At 41.5% G+C, this 25,875-nt stretch overlaps 1 protein-coding gene and 1 long non-coding RNA gene across 2 annotated transcripts; one reads left to right on the plus strand and one right to left on the minus strand.

Annotated features, from left to right (window-relative positions):
• Positions 1-3,454: 3,454 nt before the first annotated feature.
• LOC308333309 (V-type proton ATPase 116 kDa subunit a 1-like) lies at positions 3,455-23,197 on the plus strand. The gene is made up of 20 exons (XM_080789625.1): positions 3,455-3,525; positions 3,648-3,745; positions 3,967-4,095; positions 4,382-4,464; positions 4,778-4,904; positions 6,014-6,096; positions 6,655-6,748; positions 7,883-8,095; positions 9,074-9,224; positions 9,489-9,628; positions 10,018-10,181; positions 10,308-10,398; positions 10,528-10,646; positions 11,666-11,882; positions 12,574-12,681; positions 13,287-13,394; positions 14,489-14,506; positions 16,784-16,901; positions 17,372-17,543; positions 21,379-23,197. Exons 1-20 carry the CDS (start codon positions 3,510-3,512, stop codon positions 21,470-21,472), a joined length of 2,343 nt encoding a protein of 780 aa, XP_080645751.1. The 5' UTR covers positions 3,455-3,509; the 3' UTR covers positions 21,473-23,197.
• On the minus strand, positions 13,369-17,780 carry LOC308333310. Its single transcript, XR_013965790.1, has 3 exons — positions 17,694-17,780; positions 17,351-17,551; positions 13,369-13,502 (listed from the first exon to the last, which is right to left on the minus strand). It is a non-coding gene; the product is annotated as an uncharacterized lncRNA (long non-coding RNA).
• Positions 23,198-25,875: the final 2,678 nt, after the last annotated feature.

Genomic DNA, 25,875 nt, shown 5'->3' on the forward strand with positions numbered 1-25,875 from the left:
TCTGACCAGATGGTCAAGATTCAATTCATCCCCTGAGCAAGCAAGCAAGCTCTATTAGCTCAATGTTAAAAACAATTCAGCATTTAAGCAGGAAACCAGGTTCAAATCCGGGGGAGGGGAAAGTTACATAGGTATAGTCAACCTGGGTAGGGGCATTATCACCTGTCAAGGTATGCTACGCTATGCTATGCTATGCTACGGCACAAATGGTGATTTATATTGGAGCCATATCTATCATTTACAAATTAAAAGACTATAAATGAACAGGAATAAATGTTCATACTTAAGCCTCAATGAATTGTCCATTTTTGCAGCTCCCATACAGTGGCGAAAACAAGCTGTACCGCCATAGCTACCTAATCTAAAGATGGAGTGCCACAATTTTTGTATTTTTCCAGTTTTTCATGTGTCCACATAAAAGCATGACTTTAACAAATAGCCTACTGTACACTTTTTGGAAAAGGTTCTTCCTCCATATATTATAACAATACCTGAGGATCATGTTTTAGGGTGGAAAAAAATCGTGGCACTGCAGATGCTTGTTCAGTCCTATTATGGAATACCATCTTCTATTTTTACATCAGGATCAAGGTTCAACGTAAGTATAGGAATAAGATTTTGTGGTATACATTACGTATACAGTATATATTTTAAAGAGGAACTTTTCTTTTTTGTATTATTACTAATGGGCCGTGCACTCTCCATGGCACTTCCAAGCACTATGGCGATGTTTGATTTCATGCGTATTCCAGTAGCTCTGTGATCCCTTCTTCTCCTTTCAAGGGTTTGAAACCGTTTAATGCAGACTACTTATGAAAAGCATATGGCTCGTGGCACATCAGAATGGGGGAAACCTTACTTTGAAAAACTGTTCCTCGTATAACTCTCTGGCAGTAATTTATGTACATTATGGGAGTTCCGTGCTTCCAAAATTGCTCCCTGGCAGGCTGCCAGTGTCCTGATTTAAACTTGTGCACCATGTGGAGCTGTGAAGGGGCGAGCTTCTACTCACGCTGTTTGCAAGAGGAAAAATTCTAAAGGATCTTGTTAGGACTGACTCAACTCTTGGCCGCTTGTGGGCAATTCCACCACATCTGGTAGACTTTATTCTTAGTAGGCTGCATTTCAAAAGGGCTTTGTTTAGCTACACAAGCTAAACGTGTTTTACTTAACCATGAGCATCATTTTTCACCTAGTGCTGTAAGTGGAGGTTGTTTAATTTGGATGCACAGTCCAGTTATGTATGTCCATCTATATATGCACTCAGTCCTCCTTGCGTGTGGGCCTGTTTGTATACAGGCTAGGCCTATGTTAAAATCACTTTATGAATAAATCTGACTTGACTTCACTAGCCTAGCCTACTACATTTATCATTCCAGTTATTCTGCATAAGCTGTACATAAACAACAGAACAGACAATACTCTATTCAATCTCTTATAGTTACTGCAGGCTACCTTTGCAGGATATCATCAAGACGTCCCTGCCCCCCAAGTGGCGACGCTCACATCAGCAGTTACCTGGCAACCAACAAACGAACCACAGCCAGTTGCTTCCTTCCTGCCTATATGGTCCTGCCTGCCTCCATCATCTTTCCTACAGGCTATGGGATTGATTCAGCATCCCTAGTATCCCTACTGTATAGGCCACTGGACACGTGATCATGATGACGGAATAATATATATAGCCAAATGTATGCTTCCTCGCACGACGGTGTCGCGCGTCGAAATAGCCGACCTACAAGCTCTGAAGGCGTCGCTGACGCAAAGTGTTGTTCGCTTGTAGATCGGCTATTTGCGAAGCGCGACACCGTCGTGCGACGAAGTATGCATCGGGCTATATATCATTGACGTCAGAGACAGCAGGGTTTTGACAGTTCTAGAGAATTTAGGAAGATCCTCCCGACGGCCGGGTAAGTGTATGAATGAATGGAGCGTTTTCACTGTTATTTTCACTATTTTTTTTTTTTTGTGATTTGAAAGGATGTCCGAGGACGTGACATCATTATATTTTCGCGAAGCAAAGGTAGCCTACTCGGAAAATATATAGATTGATGCCGATACATTTTACAATGGCTCTGGCTGGTCATTTTTGCCTTCATGAAATGAATAACCATCTGGTGTATATTTTACATATTACCATTCATTGTATTGTATATTTTAGTTTTTATAGACTATAGCCTATGAACATAATTACAAATTGGGATATTAAATGTATGTTGACATCGCATAGGATGTTGCCTATCCTGTGATGGTCTCATATATTCCAGCTGATTTCATAGCCATAGATGAGAGGGGCTCGTCTGGGATGCTGCGCGCTGGCTGCGAGCGTCATGGCGTCCTTGACACAACCAAGGGCATGCAGTGCAGCAGCACGAAGGATGCTGGAGTGGACGCTGTTTATATCATTTGCGCCAGTACGGCCTATTCCCTGCATAAAGGGATGAACGCGTTTATTTAAAATACTTTCACACTATTGTGGTTAATACGGTACGTAATTAAAGCTATTCGTGCGTGCATTATATTCGGATATTCTGCGGCCGGCCGGCTAAGCAGCCATAATGAACAAGCTCTGCCTCTGAGTGACAGTTTCAGTATAGGCTACTCAGTAGGGTAGCCAGGTAGCCTATATCGTATATGTGTATCTTTTCATATTATTATTATTTGAACATAGTGCACACATAATAATTGTGTTTAACAATTCTGCAGCAGGCTATTATCAGCCAATAGAATGGCTGCGGAACAGCCGGAACTTGATGTCACAAATCACATTGCAGTAGCTATAATGTTTAGTTTAAAAGACCCATTAGACAACATCTATGAAATGAAATAATTCACCCAATTTAAAATTAAATTGTATATTTCTGTCCCAGGTGTTTAGGTTTATATTTATTCAACCGCTGAAGGCGTGTGAGCCTGTAAAGCAGCGGTAGTCACTATGGGGGAACTCTTCAGGAGTGAAGAAATGACCCTGGCCCAGCTCTTTCTTCAGTCTGAGGCAGCATACTGCTGTGTCAGTGAACTGGGAGAATTAGGAATGGTGCAATTCAGGGATGTAAGTATTTATGAATGGGAAACACACACACGCACACACACACACACACACACACACACACACACACACACACACACACACACACACACACACACACACAGACAGACAGACAGACACATCTCTAGCTCTCCATCTGTCTGTGTAGATAGATAGATAGATAGATAGATGTACCCTTTTCATTATTTCCTTACCTACTGTAGGCTGTCTCTCTTGCACATAATGTCTAGGGATAGAGGCGGCAAAATTCATTGCAGTTATTGTCATGCACTGTTGTTTTGATAATCCCCCTTATGACTTTTGATGTTGTCCTTTTAAGGACTTTAATTGTTACGTTACTCTGGATACAGACGTACATATGTTCATGTTTTGTTTTTTCTTTCCTTTCCACTCGCAGCTCAATCCGGATGTGAATGTTTTCCAGCGGAAGTTTGTGAATGAAGTGAGGAGATGTGAGGAGATGGACAGGAAATTGAGTAAGTATAACCCCCACAAAGAAAAGAAAAGAAAAGAAAAGATTTTAGGTTTTGGGACGGCTTTTGGAATGTCAATATTTAAATTCAAATGTATTGAATATCATGAATCCTCTCTTCTATAGGGTTTGTGGAGAAGGAGATTAAGAAAGCCAACATCCCAACAGTGGACACTGGAGAAAACCCAGAGGTCCCTTTCCCCAGGGACATGATCGATTTAGAGGTATTTAGCTGGTTGTTGTATATCATTATTGATCAAAGCACTATGACAATATTACACCTGAATCCTGTGGTTCTACTGCGAGGACATATTAAAATCTGAAACGCTAGATGAGATTTCCGAGCGCTCTTGAAAGCAAGCTCTTGACAGAGTCGACACACAATGCATTGGGAAGCGTAATGTCGGCCTCGTAATACAATTTGAATTTTGGCTGTGATTGACAGGCCACCTTTGAGAAACTGGAGAATGAGCTGAAGGAGATCAACACCAACCAGGAGGCTCTGAAGAAGAACTTCCTGGAGCTGACGGAGCTCAAGCACATCCTGCGGCGCACGCAGCAGTTCTTCGATGAGGTGTGTTTATTTTTATCTGTCTCTGTTTAGTAGCTCAGTTCATCCACAACACCCTTCCCTTTCCATTGTTCTGCTCCCTCTGCATCCTTCCAGTGCAATGTTGTTATACCGTATACTGTAGCCTATATAAAGACAAATATTGTATGATACATAAACAATATTACAAACCTGCTCTACATAAAAGGATGAGGTACCGAATTGTTTTATCATGCAACGCTAAAAGAGCAGAACATCCATTTTAGCTTTTAATTACTAATAACTATAGTCATCCTAACCACTTAAACAGATGGAGGACCCCAACCTGTTAGAGGAGTCGTCATCCCTAATGGAAGGCAATGAAGGAGGCCGCGGAGCCCCCCTCAGACTGGGGTAAAGTACCTGCACTTCATTACATTTGTCAAAAGGTTATGGCAAAATCAGGGTTTTGAGGATAGTTAGTAATTACTGCCATGTTACTATAAAGCAGCCATAACAAAAGCATAGAAGACCGTTGGTTATCAAAATATTTTACTTCAAAGATCCCCACAACTCAACACAACCAGAGTCTGCAAATGTAACTGTTCTATTTGGACACATTTGGACACTTTCAGAGATCAGAGGTCCCCGGAGCTCACTGGCATAGACAGAAGCACCTGAATAACAATGACCATTCTCTGAACAGTATTGTCTTTTGGCGTTGCAGGTTTGTTGCCGGAGTGATCAGCAGGGAGCGGCTCCAGACCTTTGAAAGGATGCTGTGGAGGGTGTGTCGCGGTAACGTCTTTTTACGTCAGGCAGAAATCGAGGACCCCTTGGAGGACCCCACCACGGTCAGTCATATACTGTACCGGCTAAAAGATGCTAGTACCACTACGTTATTCCTCTTTTGTGTAATTTCATAAAGGAGAATTGTTTTCATTCACATGGCCACAATGGTTGATGAATCCCAATATCATTGAGTTGCTTTATACTAGAATTTCAGAAATTGATTGGGGTTTAATATGTTCCAAGGCACAAACACAAACTATCAATACTAGATTAAGACTAATTCAGTATAATTGGATAATGAGAACTTACATAACCCTGGAGAAAGTAAATAAATTTGATCCAAACATTCCTGATTTATGTTATAAATGTGGGGAACATAAAGGTACACTGTTCCACTGCTTATGGGAATGTGAGGAGATTAAAACATTCTGGAGGTCTGTGGTCCATTATGTCTCTCAGATTACGTCAGGTCCAGTTCCACTTTGTCCTAAATTATGTATACTCAGTGTTTATCCATTAAATTGTACACTAAATAGTAATGAAAAAATAATGACCGACCTTTGCCTGTTACAGGCCAGACGCTCAATTGCGCTATGTTGGAAGAATGTCAATGCCCCTACGATCGGCTTTTGGCTGAGGAACTTAACAACCAGTTTGGCACATGAGAAACTAACATATGTAATTAGGAAGAAACCTGCGGTATTCTATAAGATATGGGAGAAGTTCTTGGACTTCATTAAGCAAGGTGATATTGAAGAGGCTTTGGATGTATAGTGGTTAACTGAGTAGTCAGCTGTGGGGTGGGGGTAGGGAACTGTGACGGACATTGTGTATTTGTTTGTTTAACTGTATGTAAAGTTTTATTTTCGTTTTATTTTTCGTTTTGTCATTATTTATGTTCTGTATTTATTATTGTCAAAACATTTTGTGATAAGATTTTGTTTGTATTTGTGCTGCCATGGGGATGTGGGGGGGGGGAAGTATATGTCAATTGTTTTGATTATACTTCTTTGTACTGTAAAGAAAATGAATAAACAAAAAAAGATTATACTAGAATTAAACTAGAATTTCAGAATAGAAAAGGACCCTGAAACAAAGGTTGACTCTCTGCCAGATGCAGCCACAGTAGTTTCTGGTTTAAGATATTAACATGTTATTCTCTTTGTGACAGGGTGACCAAGTGCACAAATCTGTGTTCATCATCTTCTTCCAAGGGGATCAGCTGAAGAACCGGGTCAAGAAGATTTGTGAGGGGTGGGTACCATATACTGTATAAGACTATACGTTTACTGTTAGTAGTGAAAAATCCTTATCAACATCAGGTCAATTGTACTTTACACCACTACTAACTTTAATAAGCCCTATTTTACAAAATATTCAAATATTTGAAAGGTTTAAAAAAAAAATCTGACTTTTTTTTCATAGCCTCTGTACACGCTGTAGATATTTTTCTTTTCTTTTTGAACATTTTAGTCTAGAATTTCATTTTCAAGGTTAAAATAATAATAATAATGATGATAATAGCGATTAAAAAAAAGTTACTTTTTTCAAGGCTAACTACTTAAAAATCTACTGTATACAGGTTAGAATGGTCAGGACAGCCATGCCTGAGACCATCTATCCCTGTTTGTCCATCACAATAGACAATTGTTATCTGGTTGAGGTAAAGAGAAGGAAATGGATTGAAATAGATTATGATTATGAACTAATAGTGAAGATGACACTATATTTGTTTTTGTTTTGTTTCATTTTCAATTCTATGTACTGTAGATGTCTAAAATGTGGTTTGGTGTTTTGTTTTTCTTTAAATAGGTTCCGTGCTTCTCTCTACCCCTGTCCTGAGACTCCTGGGGAGAGGAAGGAGATGCTGGCTGGGGTCAACACCCGTATCGATGACCTCCAGATGGTATGTTGTCTTGAATGATGGAACATTATAGCATAATATTTCAGCAGCAGCAATAACGGCAACCACATAGGCATGTCTGTTTTTGTCTGTTACTAATTTGAGGTTCTGATTCAAACATTATGTATACAAGCTTTGCAGCCATTGTAAATCACATGTAACCGTGCCTTGAGACATTATGATTAATTGCGTAATTGCAATGAGAAACCAAACCTGCTTTAGTATAACCAAAGAGTCGTTTAGGAAAAGGTTCCAGGGGTTAGCAAATTGTACCAGATACAGAGAAAACCACAAAGGGCCTTATATATATTAAACGTCTCACCTCACAATGACAAAATCAAGATGAGCAGGTCACATGAGCATTGCATTGAATAACACAAACAAGGCCTAAATGACAACAAACCTCAATTAGATGGAATTTATTGAGCAACAATGCCAAGTGAGAGGAAATTACTATAGATAACTCATAGCCCTGAAGCAGATAAGGAAGTCAAAAGTTAAATGAGAGGGTGTGAGTAGGATAGTTCACGTGCGTTTGTTCAAGACAGAGAGAGTGAAAGGAGGAAATGAGATTGTACTTGCCATTGAGAGAGGTGACTTTGAAGTGGTCAGTCGATTGTTTTAGGCACATTTCCACCTGCAAAACAAGCCACATTTTCTACAATATAAATGATTCTTTCAAAGTGTCAGAAATTCAATGTTGACCATTAATTTGATACAAGTTTCATGTTTTCAGGTGCCATGTGTTTTCCTGAGATAAGATGCATTTCCAACCACCATACACCCTTAAATCAGGGGGTGGATGATTTCCTATTTTCTTTCATTTGCCTAACTACCAAGTTTCTTTCTCTCTTCTATAATGCTGCGGACTCCCCCAATGTTATCCTTATCACACATGAAGAAAAGTCTCCATTATGCTTCACACGGCATGTAAAGCCTAATTTAGACGCCGTCGAATTGCAGCAGAACTGTGTCGCTGGACAAAAATGATAATATATATTTAAAAAGACAATTCTTATTTTATACATTATACAATAGTGTGTATAGTACAAATTAGCCCCAATGTGAGCCTCAAATGTGTGTTTGAACACTATTCATAACCCCAGGTTGAACAAACACTATTCATAACCCCTGCAGGTACTGAACCAAACAGAGGACCATCGTCAACGTGTCCTCCAGGCAGCCTCCAAGACCATGAGAGTGTGGTTCATCAAGGTGAGGAAGATGAAGGCCATCTACCACACGCTCAACCTCTGCAACATTGACGTCACCCAGAAGTGTCTCATCGCTGAGGTGTGGTGTCCCGTCTCCGACCTGGACTCCATTCAGTTTGCCCTGCGCCGAGGAACGGTGAGTCTGCCTGCATGGAATCCCTTCACACTCACATTTTTTGTATATTATTTCCACCTGAGAGACGGCTCGCAATACATTTTCAATGGGAGTCACGCTGTTTGACGAGACACGCTTGCTCCCTGGCTGTCTTACAAAATACACATGAATTAGTTTAATTGTATTTGCTCGATTTTTGGTAGGTTTGCAAATATTTTTAAGTATTAGAGGATTTGACTGATTCCTTTCCCAGCTCAGATTGTCTCGGTTTGTCCTGGATATAGGAGCTGGTGACCCTCCAGCCACTAGCCTGCGTAGCATTTAGGCTGCCACCACCCATTCGATTTTATGTCTGTTTCCTGTTGTTGTTTAGTTAAGGTACATTTTGTATTGCGCTCGCTATATACCGGATCTAGTGAACAGTATGATTGTAAGTTTGCAACAATGTTATGCAATTCCTGTTATACAACAGCCTATGAAGCTATGGTAATGCTGAATTAATTTTCAACAATCACTGAAGTGCTTTGCTTCAATGCTCTCATATCTAAAGCTTGCTGAAATAACAGTAACAGGCAATTTCTGAAGTAATGTTTGCAATGTTGCATGCAGCCAAGCACAACATGACTCCCGTCTCTGCCATGGACATTGCCCGCAGCTGTGCACAACTGACCTGATGTCAGTGTATTTTCTGTTGGTTGTCATTAGTCTGTAGCTTATATGGGGGACCCTTTTAATCATCTTGTCCATTCACCTTTCCTGCATCACCCGTCACGTCTTCTTATATATCAACAAATCAACCCAATAAATAATTAGATATGTTTTTATAATCAACTAAATACATTTGTCCATTATACTTTGTTGTGCAATGGTGGCATACACAAATAGCAAAAAATATACGATCTAGCTCATATCGCCCAGCCCTACCCTACACACGACACAAGTACAAAATGTACTACAGTACTTGAGTGACATGAAGCTGTGATGTGGTCTGTCTCACAGGAGAGGAGTGGCTCCACAGTGCCATCTATTCTCAACAGGATGCAGACCAAGCAGACCCCGCCCACCTTCAACAAGACCAACAAGTTCACCTCTGGCTTCCAGAACATAGTGGATGCTTATGGCATTGGAAACTACCGGGAGATCAACCCAGGTTATATTTCAATTCAGCCCCTAGCATTGCGATAGGAAAGATTTCTTACTTAGTTGTAAGCACTGATATTAATATAATTAATATCTGATTCCAACTAACTTTAAAAAGTTAGTTGAAATCACTTGAAGAACTTAAAGAACTAACTTTAACACACAGGTCAAAGGTCAATATACATTTGACCTGTGCGTTAAAGACTGAGATTCTATGGCATTTAAATTTCTAATGTTAGAGTTATCATTATCTCATCTATCTTCTTTATTCCAGCACCATACACCATCATCACCTTCCCCTTCCTGTTTGCGGTCATGTTTGGTGACATGGGTCATGGTTTGCTGATGACCTGTGCAGCCCTCTACCTGGTCATCCGAGAGAGTCGTATCGTATCCCAGAAGACTGACAATGAGGTATTGGTTTAAAATAAATACAGGCAGCAAAGTTTAACTATTTAAACTTTACAGGATCTGATGTGCAGTAGCCTATACACAGTAGTAATCCTACTGCTATTAAACTCTATAGTTGGATTCATGACGATCTAAGATAGTTCCCAAATAACATATTTTCCATTTAGAAATTAAAATCGTTGCCTCAAATGCCTGACTGTACTGCTGTTTATATTTCTAATCTAATAAAGCATTCAAAAATAAATAAAAAACAAACCTGTGTGTAAAAGCCCTGTATACAGTACTTCGCTGTACGAACAGTAGCGAAAATGCTCACATTTGTGATGTGTTGTGCTGCTATTTGTGAACTATAAAAAATTGTGAAAGATTAAAAAATGTTTTTGTTCCTGCAGATATTCAACATGGTGTTTGCTGGTCGTTACATAGTCCTTCTGATGGGGCTGTTCTCTATGTACACCGGCCTCATCTATAACGACTGCTTCTCCAAATCTCTTAACATGTTTGGTTCTTCATGGAGTGTCCGGCCCATGTTTAGTGCCAAAGGAGGCAACTGGACGTAAGTCACGCATTTGTTGCGTAGTTCATGTAGTAAGTACCATGTACCATGTTTGTTCTTGTCCAAGAACATGTGACAGAGAAATGGACTATTTTGATTTGTTTATCTACTGTGAATTGGTTCTAGGTTCGATACGCTTGATGGAAACGCGGTGTTACAGCTGGACCCGGCAGTTCCTGGTGTGTTTGGTGGGCCTTATCCGCTTGGAATTGACCCGGTAAATTTTTACATACTTACCATGCATAGAAAACGATGACAAGATAATGCTTAATTCATTCTTAGTTGTGCACTGGTGTAGATATAGCACAGCATGTGAATATTGAGCCTTTTTTGCATGTTTCGACAGATATGGAACGTTGCCTCCAACAAGCTCACCTTTCTGAACTCGTTCAAGATGAAGATGTCTGTGATTCTGGGTGTGATCCACATGCTGTTTGGAGTGTCTCTCAGCCTCTTCAACCACCTGTAAGTCACACATTCAGGGCTGACTTATTCCCTGTGGCCGCCAGGCATGCAAACAGACATGAAAGAAAACATTTAAGCACTTCATGTCAGGGTGCATAGTTTAGACTAGTCATTGGTTACTATGGTTAGACATAAGGTTAAGGTTAAGACGACCGTGTGCTGCCCCGTGAGAGGTTAGGGTTAGGGTGAGGGTTTGAGATAGGTTGTAGGACTAATCTTTTTGGCGACGCTTCTCGAAGATCCAATGTCATTATAGTATTTGTCTATATGGGAAGTACCGTACCACTCCAAAATGTATGTTGCAGGGTCCTAGTGCCCAAAGGCAGACACTAAAACTTATATTTAATGTTGTGGAACCTGTGTGGAATACCTTTTCCACCTTTTTATTTAAATAATACCACATCATTGTCTTAGCCAATTACAATGTCCCAAAAGTGTGGTGATAATTACATTCAGATCAGGGCCTCAAAAAGGCTTGAGCTGGCCCCATTCAAGACAGAGGAAGAACAGTAGTCTGTAACAGGCTCAATTGTTTGACTGACGACAGTCAAGATTCAAGACAAAAGTTCTTTATTTCCATGTGGCTACACGCTGCTTGCCATGCCTTTGGTGTACAATGTGGTACACAGCCTCAAAGAAACAGCCAAATACAGTCATAACAAAGGCTGTATTCCTCAATGAATGTTTATTGGGATGCAGGGCTTAAAGTTCTCAGTCCTGGAGACTGATTTCAGTCCTGAGGATCTCATAGGGGTCATTTAATGAGATCAGTGCAGATTTGCAAAAAATAAATAAAAAATGTTTGGCTTTAAGCCCTGGGGATGACTTACTGGCATGATTTATCCTAGTGTTCAACAGGTGTGTAGTCACACCTAGCTCTGAGCCAAATTACTTTGACTCGGGCCAGGTGTTTCGAGCTTATAGATACTACTTTAGCTATTTTTGAATCCTGAAAAGGAACAGTTTTCGACCCAACCGTGACGATATGTTTGTAGTACATGATTTACTGTAACCTGCAGGTACTTCAAGAAGCCACTGAACATCTTCCTGGGCTTCATCCCAGAGATTGTGTTCATGACCAGCCTGTTTGGTTACCTCATCCTGCTAGTCTTCATCAAGTGGACCGCCTACGATGTCTTCACCTCCAAGGAGGCGCCTAGCCTGCTCATCCATTTCATCAACATGTGTCTCTTTAACTACAATGACCCCACAAACAAGATGCTGTACCGGGGACAGGTATACCCCCCCCCCCCCCTTCCACCCCTCTGCCTCTCCTGTCACTCGTCAGTCCTCACACACCCCTCCACAGTGGTCTAGTCCACTCTTTCCCAAACAGTCTAGTGCACAGTAGCATTAACATAGGACTAGGTTAAGTTCAGTGTGAGCTTGTAGATCAGATATTTATAAAATAGGGCTTTAGTGGTTAATCTGACTAATTGATTTACTCAAAATATCTATTATAATGTTTGTGTGTTGATTCATTGATAGAACAAAAGGCAATTATGAGAAACGCACTTCTTGATTATTCGATTAATCAGACAATTAAATGTTGCACTCCTACAGTGGAGTTTATTTATACAAGCCAGTTAGCTATAGAATAGAAAGGACTAAGGCTTATACTGCCAGAGAAGATCAGCTTATGAGTCAGAGGCTAAATCCAGCTGCAGTATCACGGCAGATGCTAATCACCCTGATGGAAAAGTAATATAGATAGTAAATGATACATATTGTCTAATATCTGCTTTCTTTCAAAGGCTCAAACTACTAAACCACTCACTCTGAATTCTTTCTTGGTTCACTTCTTACTGTAATTAGCTGCTGTCGCACAAAACTCACACCTTCAAAAGCGTGTGTCTTTTCTGTGACAGCAGTGTTTTTGGGACACATGGTCAACACATTGTTTACCTCTCTCTGTTTGAATCTGTAGATGGGGATCCAGGTTTTGTTGGTGCTGATTGCGCTTGCATGTGTACCCTGTATGCTGATTGTGAAAACAATGGTGCTTCGGCGTCAGCACCTGTGGAAAATGCACCTGGTATGTCAATCTGATCCCACCTATAACCTTTGATATGTGACCTCTGTTATGACCTTGGATATAACCTTGTTTTCTTTCACTCCTATTCTGCCATTCATTTCAGCGTACATCGTATTGTGTAATGTGGTGTTGCCATGAAATGATGCTTAAAGTATGCCTTGGAAAAGCATATAAAAGATATGATTCATTTCAATGACAGGTTAATATACTGGCAATCAATTTAACGTATTTTGAAGATTTGCTCAAGGCTGTCTACAGTATACTGTACTTAAGTGCCTACTGACATCCTAGCACATATCTTGATCTGCCGACCTGTTCTCTTATAATAGTAATAAAAATAAATAGCTCAAATTTATATAGCGCTGTTCTAAATACCCAAAGCGCTTGAAGAGTTCTTTCCAAAAATGCTATACAGTATAACAATGTTTTGGAGGGAACCATTCTAATTTAATACAAAGAAAAGTGACTATACCCAAGGCGTGCTTTAAACTAGACACAGCTCTTGTGGCTTTTGTATTTAGTCCAAGAAGAGGGAAGAAACCCCTGCAGAGAATCTAGAGCAGTCTTTAGAGCAAACCTCATCATGCACGGGACTCACCCAACAGGGCACACAGAAATTTGGAGGGGTACGGGTGGGCAATGGGCCCACGGAGGATGAGGCTGGCATCATGGACCATGACCACCTGTCGCAGCACTCGGAAGAGGGAGATGAGGTGAGCTCATTAAACACCACCTTCCCATCTGTTCATTCATGTCAGCTCCATTATGTTGTCTTCTGTCCAATGTGTCCACTCCCATTAACCACATGAACCCAAGCATCCCTGTTTTGGACACAATAGGAAACATTCAGTAAAATAGACAAAATTTGGCAAAAACGGGAAATCCACAGGCTTTGAGTTTGTAGATTGTCTATTTGAAGTCTATTGGCTATTTGACGTACAACAAAGTATATTGTGTTTAAGTGGTTCATGTTTCTTGTTTTAAGTAGACAAGGACAGCTTAGATCTGCATATTACGGTAATAATCCGTCTTTCTTCATGGGTGTTACCCAGGGATTGGGCTGATGTGGGCACAAATGTGTGGAGGGAAAGAGGGAGGGATGAGGGATGGAACCGAAAGGAAAGGAATGGGATGGAAATGGAATAGATAAGAGATGGATTTTCCATTTCAGAAACCTAAACACTGAGGTGGTTTTGCATGAGAACCAGACCCTGAGTCCTTACAGCAAGCAGCTAATGGAATTTCTGAAAAATCGCCCTGTTTTTCTTTGACTCATAGCCTTGGGGTCTTTCGTGTATCTCAGACTGTAAATATTACAGTGTTTATGTTTTGATAGTGCACGTTGCTCAGCAGTATGATAATTCCTCGTATAAGGTTTGGGCACTTAATGAAATGGTTATGACGTTGCTATCAGTAAAGCTCGGAATTTGATATTGCATAACGTTGGGTGTGATTATTTTAAGTGAGTATAAGATTATCGGACCTGGACAAGCTGTCCACACTTTCGGCAGAGGCTGTTGGGTCTGTAAAGAGTGGATAGGAAAACATTTTGAACATTCAATCTGCCCACTTCTTTTATGCTCCCACAGCAAAACTCACGGTGTTGATGCAAGGTTAAAAAGAATGGCAGTTAAATGAATTCAAGCTTATTCTGCTGGTTCCACACATAGTGAGAGAGTGATTCTACATTTTTAGCTGAACACATGTCGGAATGCTGTAGAGATTCATGTTGGAAACGTGAAATGAACATTTGATGAGATGCACGAGCTGACACAAACCTAACCTTTGACCTCTACTTCATTTCAAGCACGCAGAGGAAGAGCCGGTAAGGAACAGAGTGGGGCGTGGCCTCCAGAGCATGCTTACACATGGTCTGTCTGTCTGTCTGTTTCTTAGATGTCTTTCTGTCTGTCTGTTTCTTAGATGTCTGTCTGTCTGTCTGTCTGTCTGTTTCTTAGATGTCTGCCTGTTTCTTAGATGTCTGTCCGTCTGTAAATTTGCCATTTGTGATAGTCTGTCTATGCATCCAGTTCATTTGCACCGTCCTCAACTAATACACCTTCCACACATGTGCATGTGGTGGTTGCATGGTTGTATGTGTGTGTGTGTGTGTGTGTGTGTGTGTGTGTGTGTGTGTGTGTGTGTGTGTGTGTGTGTGTGTGTGTGCACGTGACCGTTACTCGTCATCACCGATCCCACGTTTTCTTTGCTGTATGTCATAAGTTCTGGAAAATGGCATGGCTTTGGTCGGCTGGAATGTCTGGTGACTGAATGTTGGACAGTACTACAGCGTCACGGCCACTCACCTCCTTGCATTCTGCCATTAGGGCATGCGGCGGTGGCCGGCGGTATTGTATTCATTTGCCCCTCACATGGGAGACTCTTTAAATGGGAACAATGAGTACTGGTTCCATGAACTTGTTGCACGGGTCCAAGGACAAAAGGGAAGCATGGAAAGAGGAAGCCAGGCCTGTTCCTAGCCAAGTCCAACAAATGCGACGTAGAGGAATTGAGTCCCGGGTTTCCCCTGACTCCCACCTCACACAGGAAAGACTACCGTTGCTCCTGTATGCAAGTAGAGACTGGGAACCTAGGCCCTAGGACGGTCCTGCACTATGATCCAATGAGGAAAAGAGGGGAGAAAAATAAACAAACCCAGTCTTTGTGCTCTGCCTGAGTGGGACTAAGGCTATAGGAAGGGTCCTAGGTCAAAGTGGCCTGTTATGAACAGCCATTGAGATGACAACGTAATTTCCTTGGAAAGCCCTTTCCACTGTGAAAGGTACACTGGCATGAATTACTGCTTGTTATGGTTGGCTGTGTATCAGACAGAGAGCCGGGCGATAAAGATCTGTCATGGTAAAGCATCTATAGTGGTACAGCTGATAAGCTGTACCACTAAGATGATAAGAGTAACAACACTGCACATTCCAGTATTTATCAAGTTTAGCATCCATAACATTGGAGTATAAATGTAATCACAGATTGTGAAATCTATGGCCTTCCAGTTACATTTTAAAATGTTAAGCAACTAGAACGTGGGCATGCATGTCGGGAACAATGCAAGTTGGAAAAGCATGCCCCACCCAGTTATACCCGTTGTCAGAGTACCCGTTGTACCCTATGACTGTCTGTCTATCTATCTATCTGTCTGTCTGTCTGTCTGTACCCCTTTTATGTCCAAATATGGAGGTTTCTGTATATGTCTGTCTGTGTCCCTTTTATGCACATAATATGAAGTTGTCATGTCAGGCATGCCCAAATATGGAGTCAAGGCCAGGCTATGACGTCAGAGATCTCTGTATGTGTCTCTCTGTCTGCCTGTGTCCCTTTTATGCTCATATATGGAGTTCCCTAATGTCATATGGGCATATCGGTCAGATCGGTGGTTCACAACTGGATCTCCATATTATATATGTGTGCACAGAGTTTTAATTTCGGTCTGTCCCATCTATAGACATGCCCATATACGGGAAAATCAGTGGTTCCGGACAACCGCCTATCCGACCGACTCGACACCAGACTGCCTCGGGTCGTGGGTGGTCGGATGGTTCTCGAGATACGTGTAGTGTACTACAGATGGACGCATAGATACGTGTAGTGTACTACAGATGGACGCATGGGCCGAGTTCTAGATACGTGTAGTGTACTACAGATACGTGTAGTGTACTACAGATGGACGCATGGGCCGAGTTCTAGATACGTGTAGTGTACTACAGATACGTGTAGTGTACTACAGATGGACGCATGGGCCGAGTTCTTGCGCATGGTAGAAACTGGTTCTGGTTCTGTATTAGTGGTTAGATGATCCAGATTGGAACAACAACAGAGCATGGCTGTTGAGGAACATGCAAAATGTTGGCTGCATTGAGTCTGTGATCTAAATCCTTCTCCATAAATACATAGTAATGTTGTTGTATTCATTTGGAACCATGAAGTCTGGCTACCGGACATAATACCGACTAGCATCTTCAACGTTGGTTCATAGATTTAGACAGCATCAGTTAAATTCGGAAAAATGTTATGGCAATATGCAACTGTTTTGAATCAAGGCATATTTGTGTCCGTTCCGGGTATAAGTGTGTGGTCTTCTCTACTCCAGTTTGATTTTGGCGATGTAGCGGTGCACCAGGCCATCCACACCATAGAGTACTGCCTGGGATGCATCTCCAACACAGCCTCCTACCTGCGCCTGTGGGCCCTCAGCTTGGCCCATGCACGTGAGTGTCCCATATGCACACACGCTTACATGCACATTAAGCCTGGTGTCGCCAAAAAATAGCAGATCTACAAGATCAAAACGTGTCGCAAATGCGACACGTTGTGAGCTTGCAGATCAGCTATTTTTTGTCATTCGTCGTGGTTATCAGTGGTTAAAAACACATTAGGGAGTCAGGGACACATGCTAATGCACATGAATGGACATGCATATGCAGCAAAATGCTCAATGTTTAAGGGCCCATTTCTAAAAGGATTTTGCTGTGTACATTTGTACACACCGACAAACATGCATGTTCAAGCCCTTTTGACTTCATACAGCGACGTACAGTAACATTACACGCTCATACACGGTAGGTAAATTAACATTCCTCCCTACTCTCTTCGCGCAGAGCAACACTGTCCAGAGCAACATTATCATTATTAGTGATGAAGCACATCATTGACATACTGTTTTGACGTGTGTCCACAGAGCTGTCTGAAGTGCTGTGGACCATGGTGATGCGCCTGGGCCTGTCGTCCCGGAGCGGAGGCGGCTTCTTCGCCCTGACGTTCATCTTCGGGGCCTTCGCCATGCTCACTGTCTGCATCCTCCTCATCATGGAGGGCCTTTCAGCCTTCCTGCACGCCCTCCGTCTGCACTGGTTAGAACCTTACACAAACACACACACACGCGCACACACATGGGCCTGACACCACTGACAACAGAACACAGACCCCGGTCGCATTCCTGAACTTATTTTGCCTTTTGCATCGCAGTGTTTAAATCATGTAAACACAGCCAAGACATATACCTCTCCAGATAACCCCCGTGACCATGCGGCTCCATCGCCTCCTCGCACTAGCTCCACCCCTGCTGATCCTCCAGCAGTTCTGTGAGCTACAGAGCAGACAAACAAAGAATAACTCATCGCTTTCACACCACTCCAGGAAGTAATCAGGCCTATGTTTTACCTCAAAATATTTAGGTAAAACATATCAAGTACCGTATAGAAATACATTTATAACAAAGGTTCCTATTGCTTATAGAGTATCGGATTTAAATACATCTAAATTAATAAATTGCTAATTAAATTAAATATGTAGTGTCCAATCCAGTGCAGTCTGCTTCAAGTAACTTTATTGACATTGCTAACCAGGTATCCTACCTGATACCATGATCTAAAGTTCTCAGTAGAAGAGTAGGGAGACCACCTCGAACCACTGCAGATGTGCGGCTAGGTATATGGTATTAAAGTAGGCCTACTATATCATACACATTGGTTAAAATATAAATTATTAAATCAAATGCATCCCATATTTTAGCTTTAATGTTTAATGGCTTATGTTTAACGTATTTATTACTGGACATATATTTTTGTCCAATAGAATTTTTTTCCTAGGTGTATCAATTAAAAACACAGGCATATGAGAAGAATGCAAAAGCAGAGTTTAATCTTTGACATAAAACATGTTCATAAACATACTACGTTTATGAACATACGTCTAAATGGCATCCCACCGATCAGAGCTTTTCTATGCATTCCGTGAAAGGATGGTGTTTATTTTCTTTAATCTCTCTCGTCTGGATGGTGCTATTAACGCACAGCCTTACCTCATGGCTTGGAAATGAGCGCAGGGGAGAATGTCTTGTGTGTTTTTATTGGACACAAGCATGGCGCTAATGCTTTATGCCTGCTTTGCTCAGAGAGTGTAACTACGTTTAAGAGGACGTGCTTCTCTCCACAGCCCTTTCCTTCTGTCAGACAGCTGGTCTCGTCTGTCGTTGCTGTAAACCAGTTCAAAGTGATCGGACGGAAGTGGGCAAATTGTCAACTAGACAATTGTTTTTCATAGATATTTGTGTGAGAATGTTGTATGGGACGGGGGTTAACCACTCAAGCCCTATGATGCTTATATAATCCCCCCCACCCTAAAGGAATGCCAGTATTGCCAGGTGTAATGTAGGAAAAAAGGGACTGTGGCTGTGTGTGCATGTGTGCGAGTTTACCTGCCTGCCGGGGCCTGCACAGGCAGCAAGGACTACTGATTAAAGAAAGACTCTCCTATGCCTGCACCCACACTGTCGCGTAAAGATGCGTCAAGAAAACGCCTAGAGCAGGCATCTCTCCCTGGTTTTTAAACAGCTGGTAGATGGAAATGACGTTTGAGCGCGGCTTCAACTTGTAGTGTTTCCATTTTATTGGCGCCGGCGCGCCGCTACAACTGCGCATTTCCATCCACCAGCTGTTTAAAAACCAGGAAGAGACACCTGCTCTAGGCATATTCTGACGCCAAGGTGTGCTATCTATCTATCTATCTATCTATCTATCTATCTATCTACTGTATATACCCCAATCTACAGGTTCCCAACTATAATTTAGCCCCAGACGCTACATTGAGAAGCAATGTTGAATGCGATATGAATAAATACATTTCTTGGCTTTTAGATCATGGGACTAACTGGGCAGTAGCATAGAAAAGGGCAGCAGGCTTGTGAGTGGAATTAAGGATGCTGGTTTGAATCCCCAGAGAAAGTGTTTGCTTGGCACCCTGGCCCTTTGTGAACATTACAATCTTTAGCAGAGGTGGTGAAAATGCCTCCCCTAAAGAAACAATCATGCAAATTCAACCCGAACACTGGGCATTTCTCGTTGCCCAGCGTGAGTGGAGGAAAAAGGTAATTTTTGTAATTCTGAGAGTCTAAATGGACCCTTAAGGGCAGCTCTGAGAGTTAAGGGAACACTGAGGATTTTACAGTGTACAGTTCAAAATAAGCAAGTAGCTGTCCACTCACCCTGGAACCTTTGCTCCGTTCACACTCAGATGTGGTGGATGAGGTGTCTATGTGGAAACACACACACACACACACACACACACACACACACACACACACACACACACACACACACACACACACACACACACACACACACACACACACACACACACACACACACACACACACACACACACACACACACACACACACACAAGATTAAGTGTCGGTTAGCAGCATTTTTTCCATCCCCTCAGCTGTGAGTAAATGAGGGAATCTCTCGTTTCTAACCTCTTGTCCTCTCACAACGTCGGTGAGCCAAATATTTGCCACAGCTACAAAACATTCCTGGGCAGTCCCCTCACTTCCCTCTCATACAACCGCCTGCCAAGGTCCAACATCAGTGGGAAATGTGAATCCAGCCTTTGTTTTTTGGATAAATGGATAAATGGAGATATCAGAGGGTGTTAAGGCATATGCCAACTTAGAAAATGAAGCGTACAATGCACCCAAGTAGAACAAATTATCTTGGGGAGAGAAAGGTGAGGTTACAATAGGCTTCTCTTTGCCATGGTACTGCACCTAGCAACTGAGAAATCACTTAAATATGCCCTAGCAACAAGCTAGCAACACCATAACAACCACCTAGTACTACCAAGAGCAACCATCTAATACCTCCTAGCAACTGCCAGGAAACAACACCCTTACCACCATGCGGCAGCATCCAACACCGGGAATGACAACTGCCTAGTAACCCAAGAAACACCTACTGCACCACCATAGCAATCACCTAAAACCCTAGCAAACACTAGCCACTGCAGTAGTAAATCTTAGCAATCACCTGTAAACCACCTTGTAACTAGCTTATATACCCCAGTTGCGTAACACCATAGCATACTGTGAACCCTAGCCACGCCCTTCCCTAACAACACCAGCTTTTGCCACCACCTAGTACACCCAGTAACCACTACTCAAAAAACTGGCAGCAACTACCAACCAGCACAACAGCAACATTTACACTTTTCACCTTTATTCATTCCATCTATGGTTTTACATGATTACATTTTACAGATTAATTTCCTTTTTTCCTTTCTTTTACATATTGCACAAATGAAAAGGAGCAGGCCAGGAAGAAGATAAACTCTTTATGTACTCTTTGATTTTGGGTTTAATTCCAGAAATATTTCCCAGAGATTCACTCAAAAATAACAGTTTTAGCAGTGTTACAATCACATTCATGGTATGAAATAAGAGCACATCATGGGTTGGGATTAGATTAGCACAATGTGTTTTATCTTTTATGAATAAAAATGTAATTTTGTCCATTGACACGAATCTTGACCTGATGGTCAAGATTAAATTTATCTCCTGAGCAAGCAGGCAGGCCATGACCCATCTTTGTATGTTTGCGCTTAAAGTAGAATGTGCTTTGGAATATTTGCTGATGTAAGTCATGTAGAAAATATGTGATTTTTACATCACTAGAAAACAAAGTGAAGCACGATAGTTCAAGGAGTTGAAAAGGCAAAGGCTCCTGCGACTGGCCTCAACTGTGGAGCATGGAGGTTGAACAGAGCAAGGTCCTGTGCAGCTTCCACCCGAGTTCCACAGTGTTCTTTGAAAGATCATGACATCATATCCTGAATTTGTTTGTCTGTCTACACAGAAAGATACAGAAATGATAGCTATTGATTTCTTCCTTCTTGGTCTGACTTTCTCAGGGTGGAGTTCCAGAACAAATTCTACGTTGGCCAGGGCTTCAAGTTTGTCCCCTTCTCCTTCGAAAGCATATCGGAGGGCCGTTTTGATGAGTGAACAGACCTAAGACCTTCACTCTGTCCTGGACAAGAGGAATCCCCAAGCTTCCTTCCTCTCCCCTGTGTGCATGATCCGTACTGCAGCCCTCTGTGTCGCTCTAGTGGCCATGTTGTGAAGTGTTGTCATGTGAGCAACAATGTACCCTCCAGTAGTTTTTCCATTGCAAAAGCTGTACAAAGCTGTAGTTCACAATGCTGTTAGCCTGGCCCAGCCAGCGTGATCTCTGGTCTAGAGGGGCTAATTCACAATGCTGTTAGCCTGGCCCAGCCAGCGTGATCTCTGGTCTAGAGGGGCTAATTCACAATGCTGTTAGCCTGGCCCAGCCAGCGTGATCTCTGGTCTAGAGGGACGGGTGCCGCTGGGAACACGGCGGTGGATCCTATTGGTTCTCCGATCCAAGATACAAAGCCTGCCATATATAATGCAGTATTTCACAATCTCAAATGTAATGACACAGCAGCAAAAGAATGCACCCAAAATTAACTAAATACTTTGTTGCAATGCTAACCAAAACCTAGCTTATTCTAGTAAAGGTTTACCGATTAATAGATTCCATGGTAGAGTTCCAATTCGAACATGTTATAAATTCAGATAACCTGCCGGCAGATTCCGGTAGGCCTACGGTATGTCTACTGAATGAAGCAGTACTCAAAACATGAAGGAAAAATGTGCAATAATAGTATGCAGCCTAGTGCATTTATGCAGTGGAAAATCAATAGAGTCCCCTCAGAGAAATAATACTTCAAAACAACTGTTACCAAATCCAGTGTACCAACTCTGTTTCTGGTTTAAGCCTGATTGATGCATCGCTGTTTTCGGCGAGCAACACCAATAGTACGGCAAAGTATATATTAGGCATTAAACAGTCACAAGGAGCAACGTTGCAAAGATGTTCCATGAATGATGCAATGTGCTAAACCAAATGTGTTCTTTGGTGTAGTGAGTGAGCTGCATAGGCCTTCACAGTGTTAATGCAGGACATGTCCATGTTGTGGTCATTTTACTAGAGCCGTTACATTTTCAGATGGAAGAGATATCAAACAATCAGTCCTTGATTAGAGTAATGCCTCGTGTCTGTAGTTTCCCCAAACAATCCTCTGTGCTATTTTGTGGCTCTCTGGTAGTCTTATGTACCGGTACACATACATTCATTGATGTTGCACTGTGTGAAGTGAAATGTTAAAGTCATGCACAGCATACAGTATTTCCTAATTGTCCAGTCCACAAATGTTAATGACAGAAGTTCACGTCAAAAGACAACTCTGACAAATCGTGTTATGTCCATTATTTATTTCTCTATAGTAGTTTTCTTCGTTTTTACATGTTGTATCAGTTACAGTATCACGGTGGCATAAAAGTGGATGAATCACCATTGATTATATCCCTGATGTGAACGTATGTCAGATGAAATGTTGTGATCACATTTGTGTGTCTGTGGGTGTGTGTTTGAAAACTACAGAAAGAGAGGGCCTCATAAACAAATGCACTTTGCTGTTGTTCAGTAATTAATGGTATTCCACAGTGTAATGTAATCTATGCTATGTTTTAGGGTGGTATCGCTAGCTGAAATAAAACCGATCAGCTGTCATTGAGCGATGCCGTCGTATGACTAATGTATAATCACTCTAAACTGGTGGCCAGTCAGTAGACGTTGTGTTTGTGATTAATCATTAATAAACGAAGACTTGGGGAAGGATCCTTTGACGTGTTTTACATAATAAATAATTGCCTGTTCATAATTTACAAGACCAATTTTTGTGCAATTTACACTATTTAATGTGCTTGACTGTAGCACCACAATGTAAAAAGGAATGCTAGTATAGCTACAGTAACAGGCACTGAAAAAGAATGGCTCAGAAGGCAGACAACCATGCAAATGTCATGTGTCATGTCCAGGGGGTGTACTTGTACATCAAGCTGCCTCATGCTATGGAAAAAAGAGATATGACCTACGGAGTACGGGCCACATGACACATACCGTTGATTCCCAATAACTACTACTTACAATAAATTGATACAATTAAACAGAACATAGATATATGTGGTCCCAAGAAATGTAAAAATAAAAACAAACATTATAAACATTATACTAACTGCACTATGCCACTGCTACATACTGTAGGTTAAAGAAGTATAAAGGTATAATATGCATTTGCAGCATTTGGCCTCGTCTCGGCCAAATCTCGGTTTGAATCTGATTCATGGCTCTTTGCTGCATGTCCTTCCCCATCTCTCTCTCTCCTGCCATTTCCTGTCTCTCTCCACTATCAATATCGATATCCTATTGAATAAAGGTTTGAAAATTCCTACAGACACAAAAACTTTTGACAACAAGAGACTAATAATGATGAAATACAGCTATTCTGTTGAATCATAGTAAAGTTAAGCATACACATCTTTCGCATAAATTATGAATATGTATTGATAAGGGTAGCTTTAACCACTTTCAACCTGGTGTCCCTATTGTTTCTTTCCTTTTCTTTTTTAAATAAAAGGTTTGCATAACAAAATGAACGCGTATCTGCGTGACATCATCATCAAACCAGGAAGTTATGTGGGAACATCTACTGAGTGGCAAAAACATCCTTTCTGGCCTTGATAGCCCATACTGCCACCTCACTGCCCACCACGTCCACCACGGAGGTTGTGGGTTCGAATCCACAGTGGTGCATCTGGCTTTGTCGGACATCTATGCGAACACATGTGTTCGGGAGAGGGAAGCCAGATAAGTAAAAGCACCCGATGTAGTAGTGACAACACAGAAGTGTGTGTGGGCAGGAATTCGACAGAAAACGACAAAATTAAATTGAAAAAAGGAGGTAAGTATCAGTTACCAGAGTCAGTGAGTAAGAATATATATTCTTAGTAAATGAGTGAAATACCCTTTAAAATCCAAGTTACCAAGGCAGAAAATACTATCGCCAGAAATAATAATTTACCAGACCACACCGAAAAAGGTTTATAGTTTAGTGAAGAATAATTAAATTAGAGATACATGTATAGTGACTAGTGAGATTCAGAATTTACATCGCATATAATATATGGTTACAAAAATAGTTCCGAATAGAGTTCTGAATAGTGTTCGAGGCATTGTCCATGGTTTTTAACACGAAGCTGGCCAGAACCGCAGGAACCGTCAAGAACGTAGGCTACGTTAAAAATGTCTTTATATTCTTTAATCCATGTTTTGATACGATCGAGTCGATAGCAGTCTCCCGTTAGCATCTGATTGGAGAATATAAATATTCTCTACACGTTTATACAATTCCCTGCATTTTAACATATTGCTCTCACAATGTTCTTAAACTCCATATATGGTGTCAGACCCAATGCTGACTGCAAATGGGTCTCCAGGGAGCCCCTCGTCAAGATGGCACTGTAATAATTCTCAGGTAATACACACTCCCCTGCCTTCTCCAAGGTCGTGACTCTGTTACACTTTATTACATCTATCAAAGGCCTTTGTATTTTGCACGTCTGAGGTGAGCAACCAGTTTGAACCAGTACAAACTGTTGCCCAGCTCATGCCGTGTATGTGGAAAGACCCACCCATTTTGGAGATAATGTGCTCTCATATAGTCAATGCAAAGTGCATCCATGTCATGTTGTCCCAATTACTCCTTCAGAGCGGTTGTGTCTTAATTATTTGTATACATCTTAATTCTGGAATAAATTTCCCATCAGACCAGACTTTTCTTTCAAGTGTTTTATTTTCTAATCGTGTGCATTATAAATCTCCGATCACATTCCAGTGTAAAGTGTGACACTGGCTGGCAGCATTTTAAGATGCTCGCGCATGCATTTGCCCTCTATGTGCTACTTTCAAATGGCCTGTATCTCCAAATCGGTGCAATGAATGTCGTTTCTGGTCAAAACAAGCTTTTTCGAATGCCCACAGCCAGCGCTGTGATACTCGCGGTCTGGTTTTTTCTGCACCCAGCCACATTCACAGAATTAAAGATCGGTGTAACCCTTACCCCCAAATGCTGCTAAGTGGCAAACAGGAGAAGGCTTTTTCAGGTCCAAGTTTTGACAGTAAAGCAGAGCAACATAATGCATGCTCAGCAAACAATCATTGGGTAAAGAGCATGCATGCTCAGCAAAACTCCCTTGGATAAATAAGGGGTGAAACTAAATGTTTGTATGCAGCAGTTTCATGATTTAAGACTGACTGGAATACTGAGACAACAGCCATGTCTCTCTCAAATTCCTTTGTTCAAATGAATATTCCCTCAGAACCATTAGCCAAAAGGCCATATGTTGTAGATTATAGTAGGCATTCTGGGCAATATGCCATGCTGTACATTGTGTTTCCTTGCATACTAAGAGAAGGAGCCAATCAAAATTGAGAGGCTAAATGTTTTGTTGATCATACCGAGGCCAAACCCAGTCAGTCTCAG

The sequence above is a fragment of the Protomyctophum bolini genome (assembly GCF_963924005.1).
Source record: "Protomyctophum bolini genome assembly, chromosome: 18".
In the NCBI taxonomy this organism is placed as follows: domain Eukaryota; kingdom Metazoa; phylum Chordata; class Actinopteri; order Myctophiformes; family Myctophidae; genus Protomyctophum; species Protomyctophum bolini.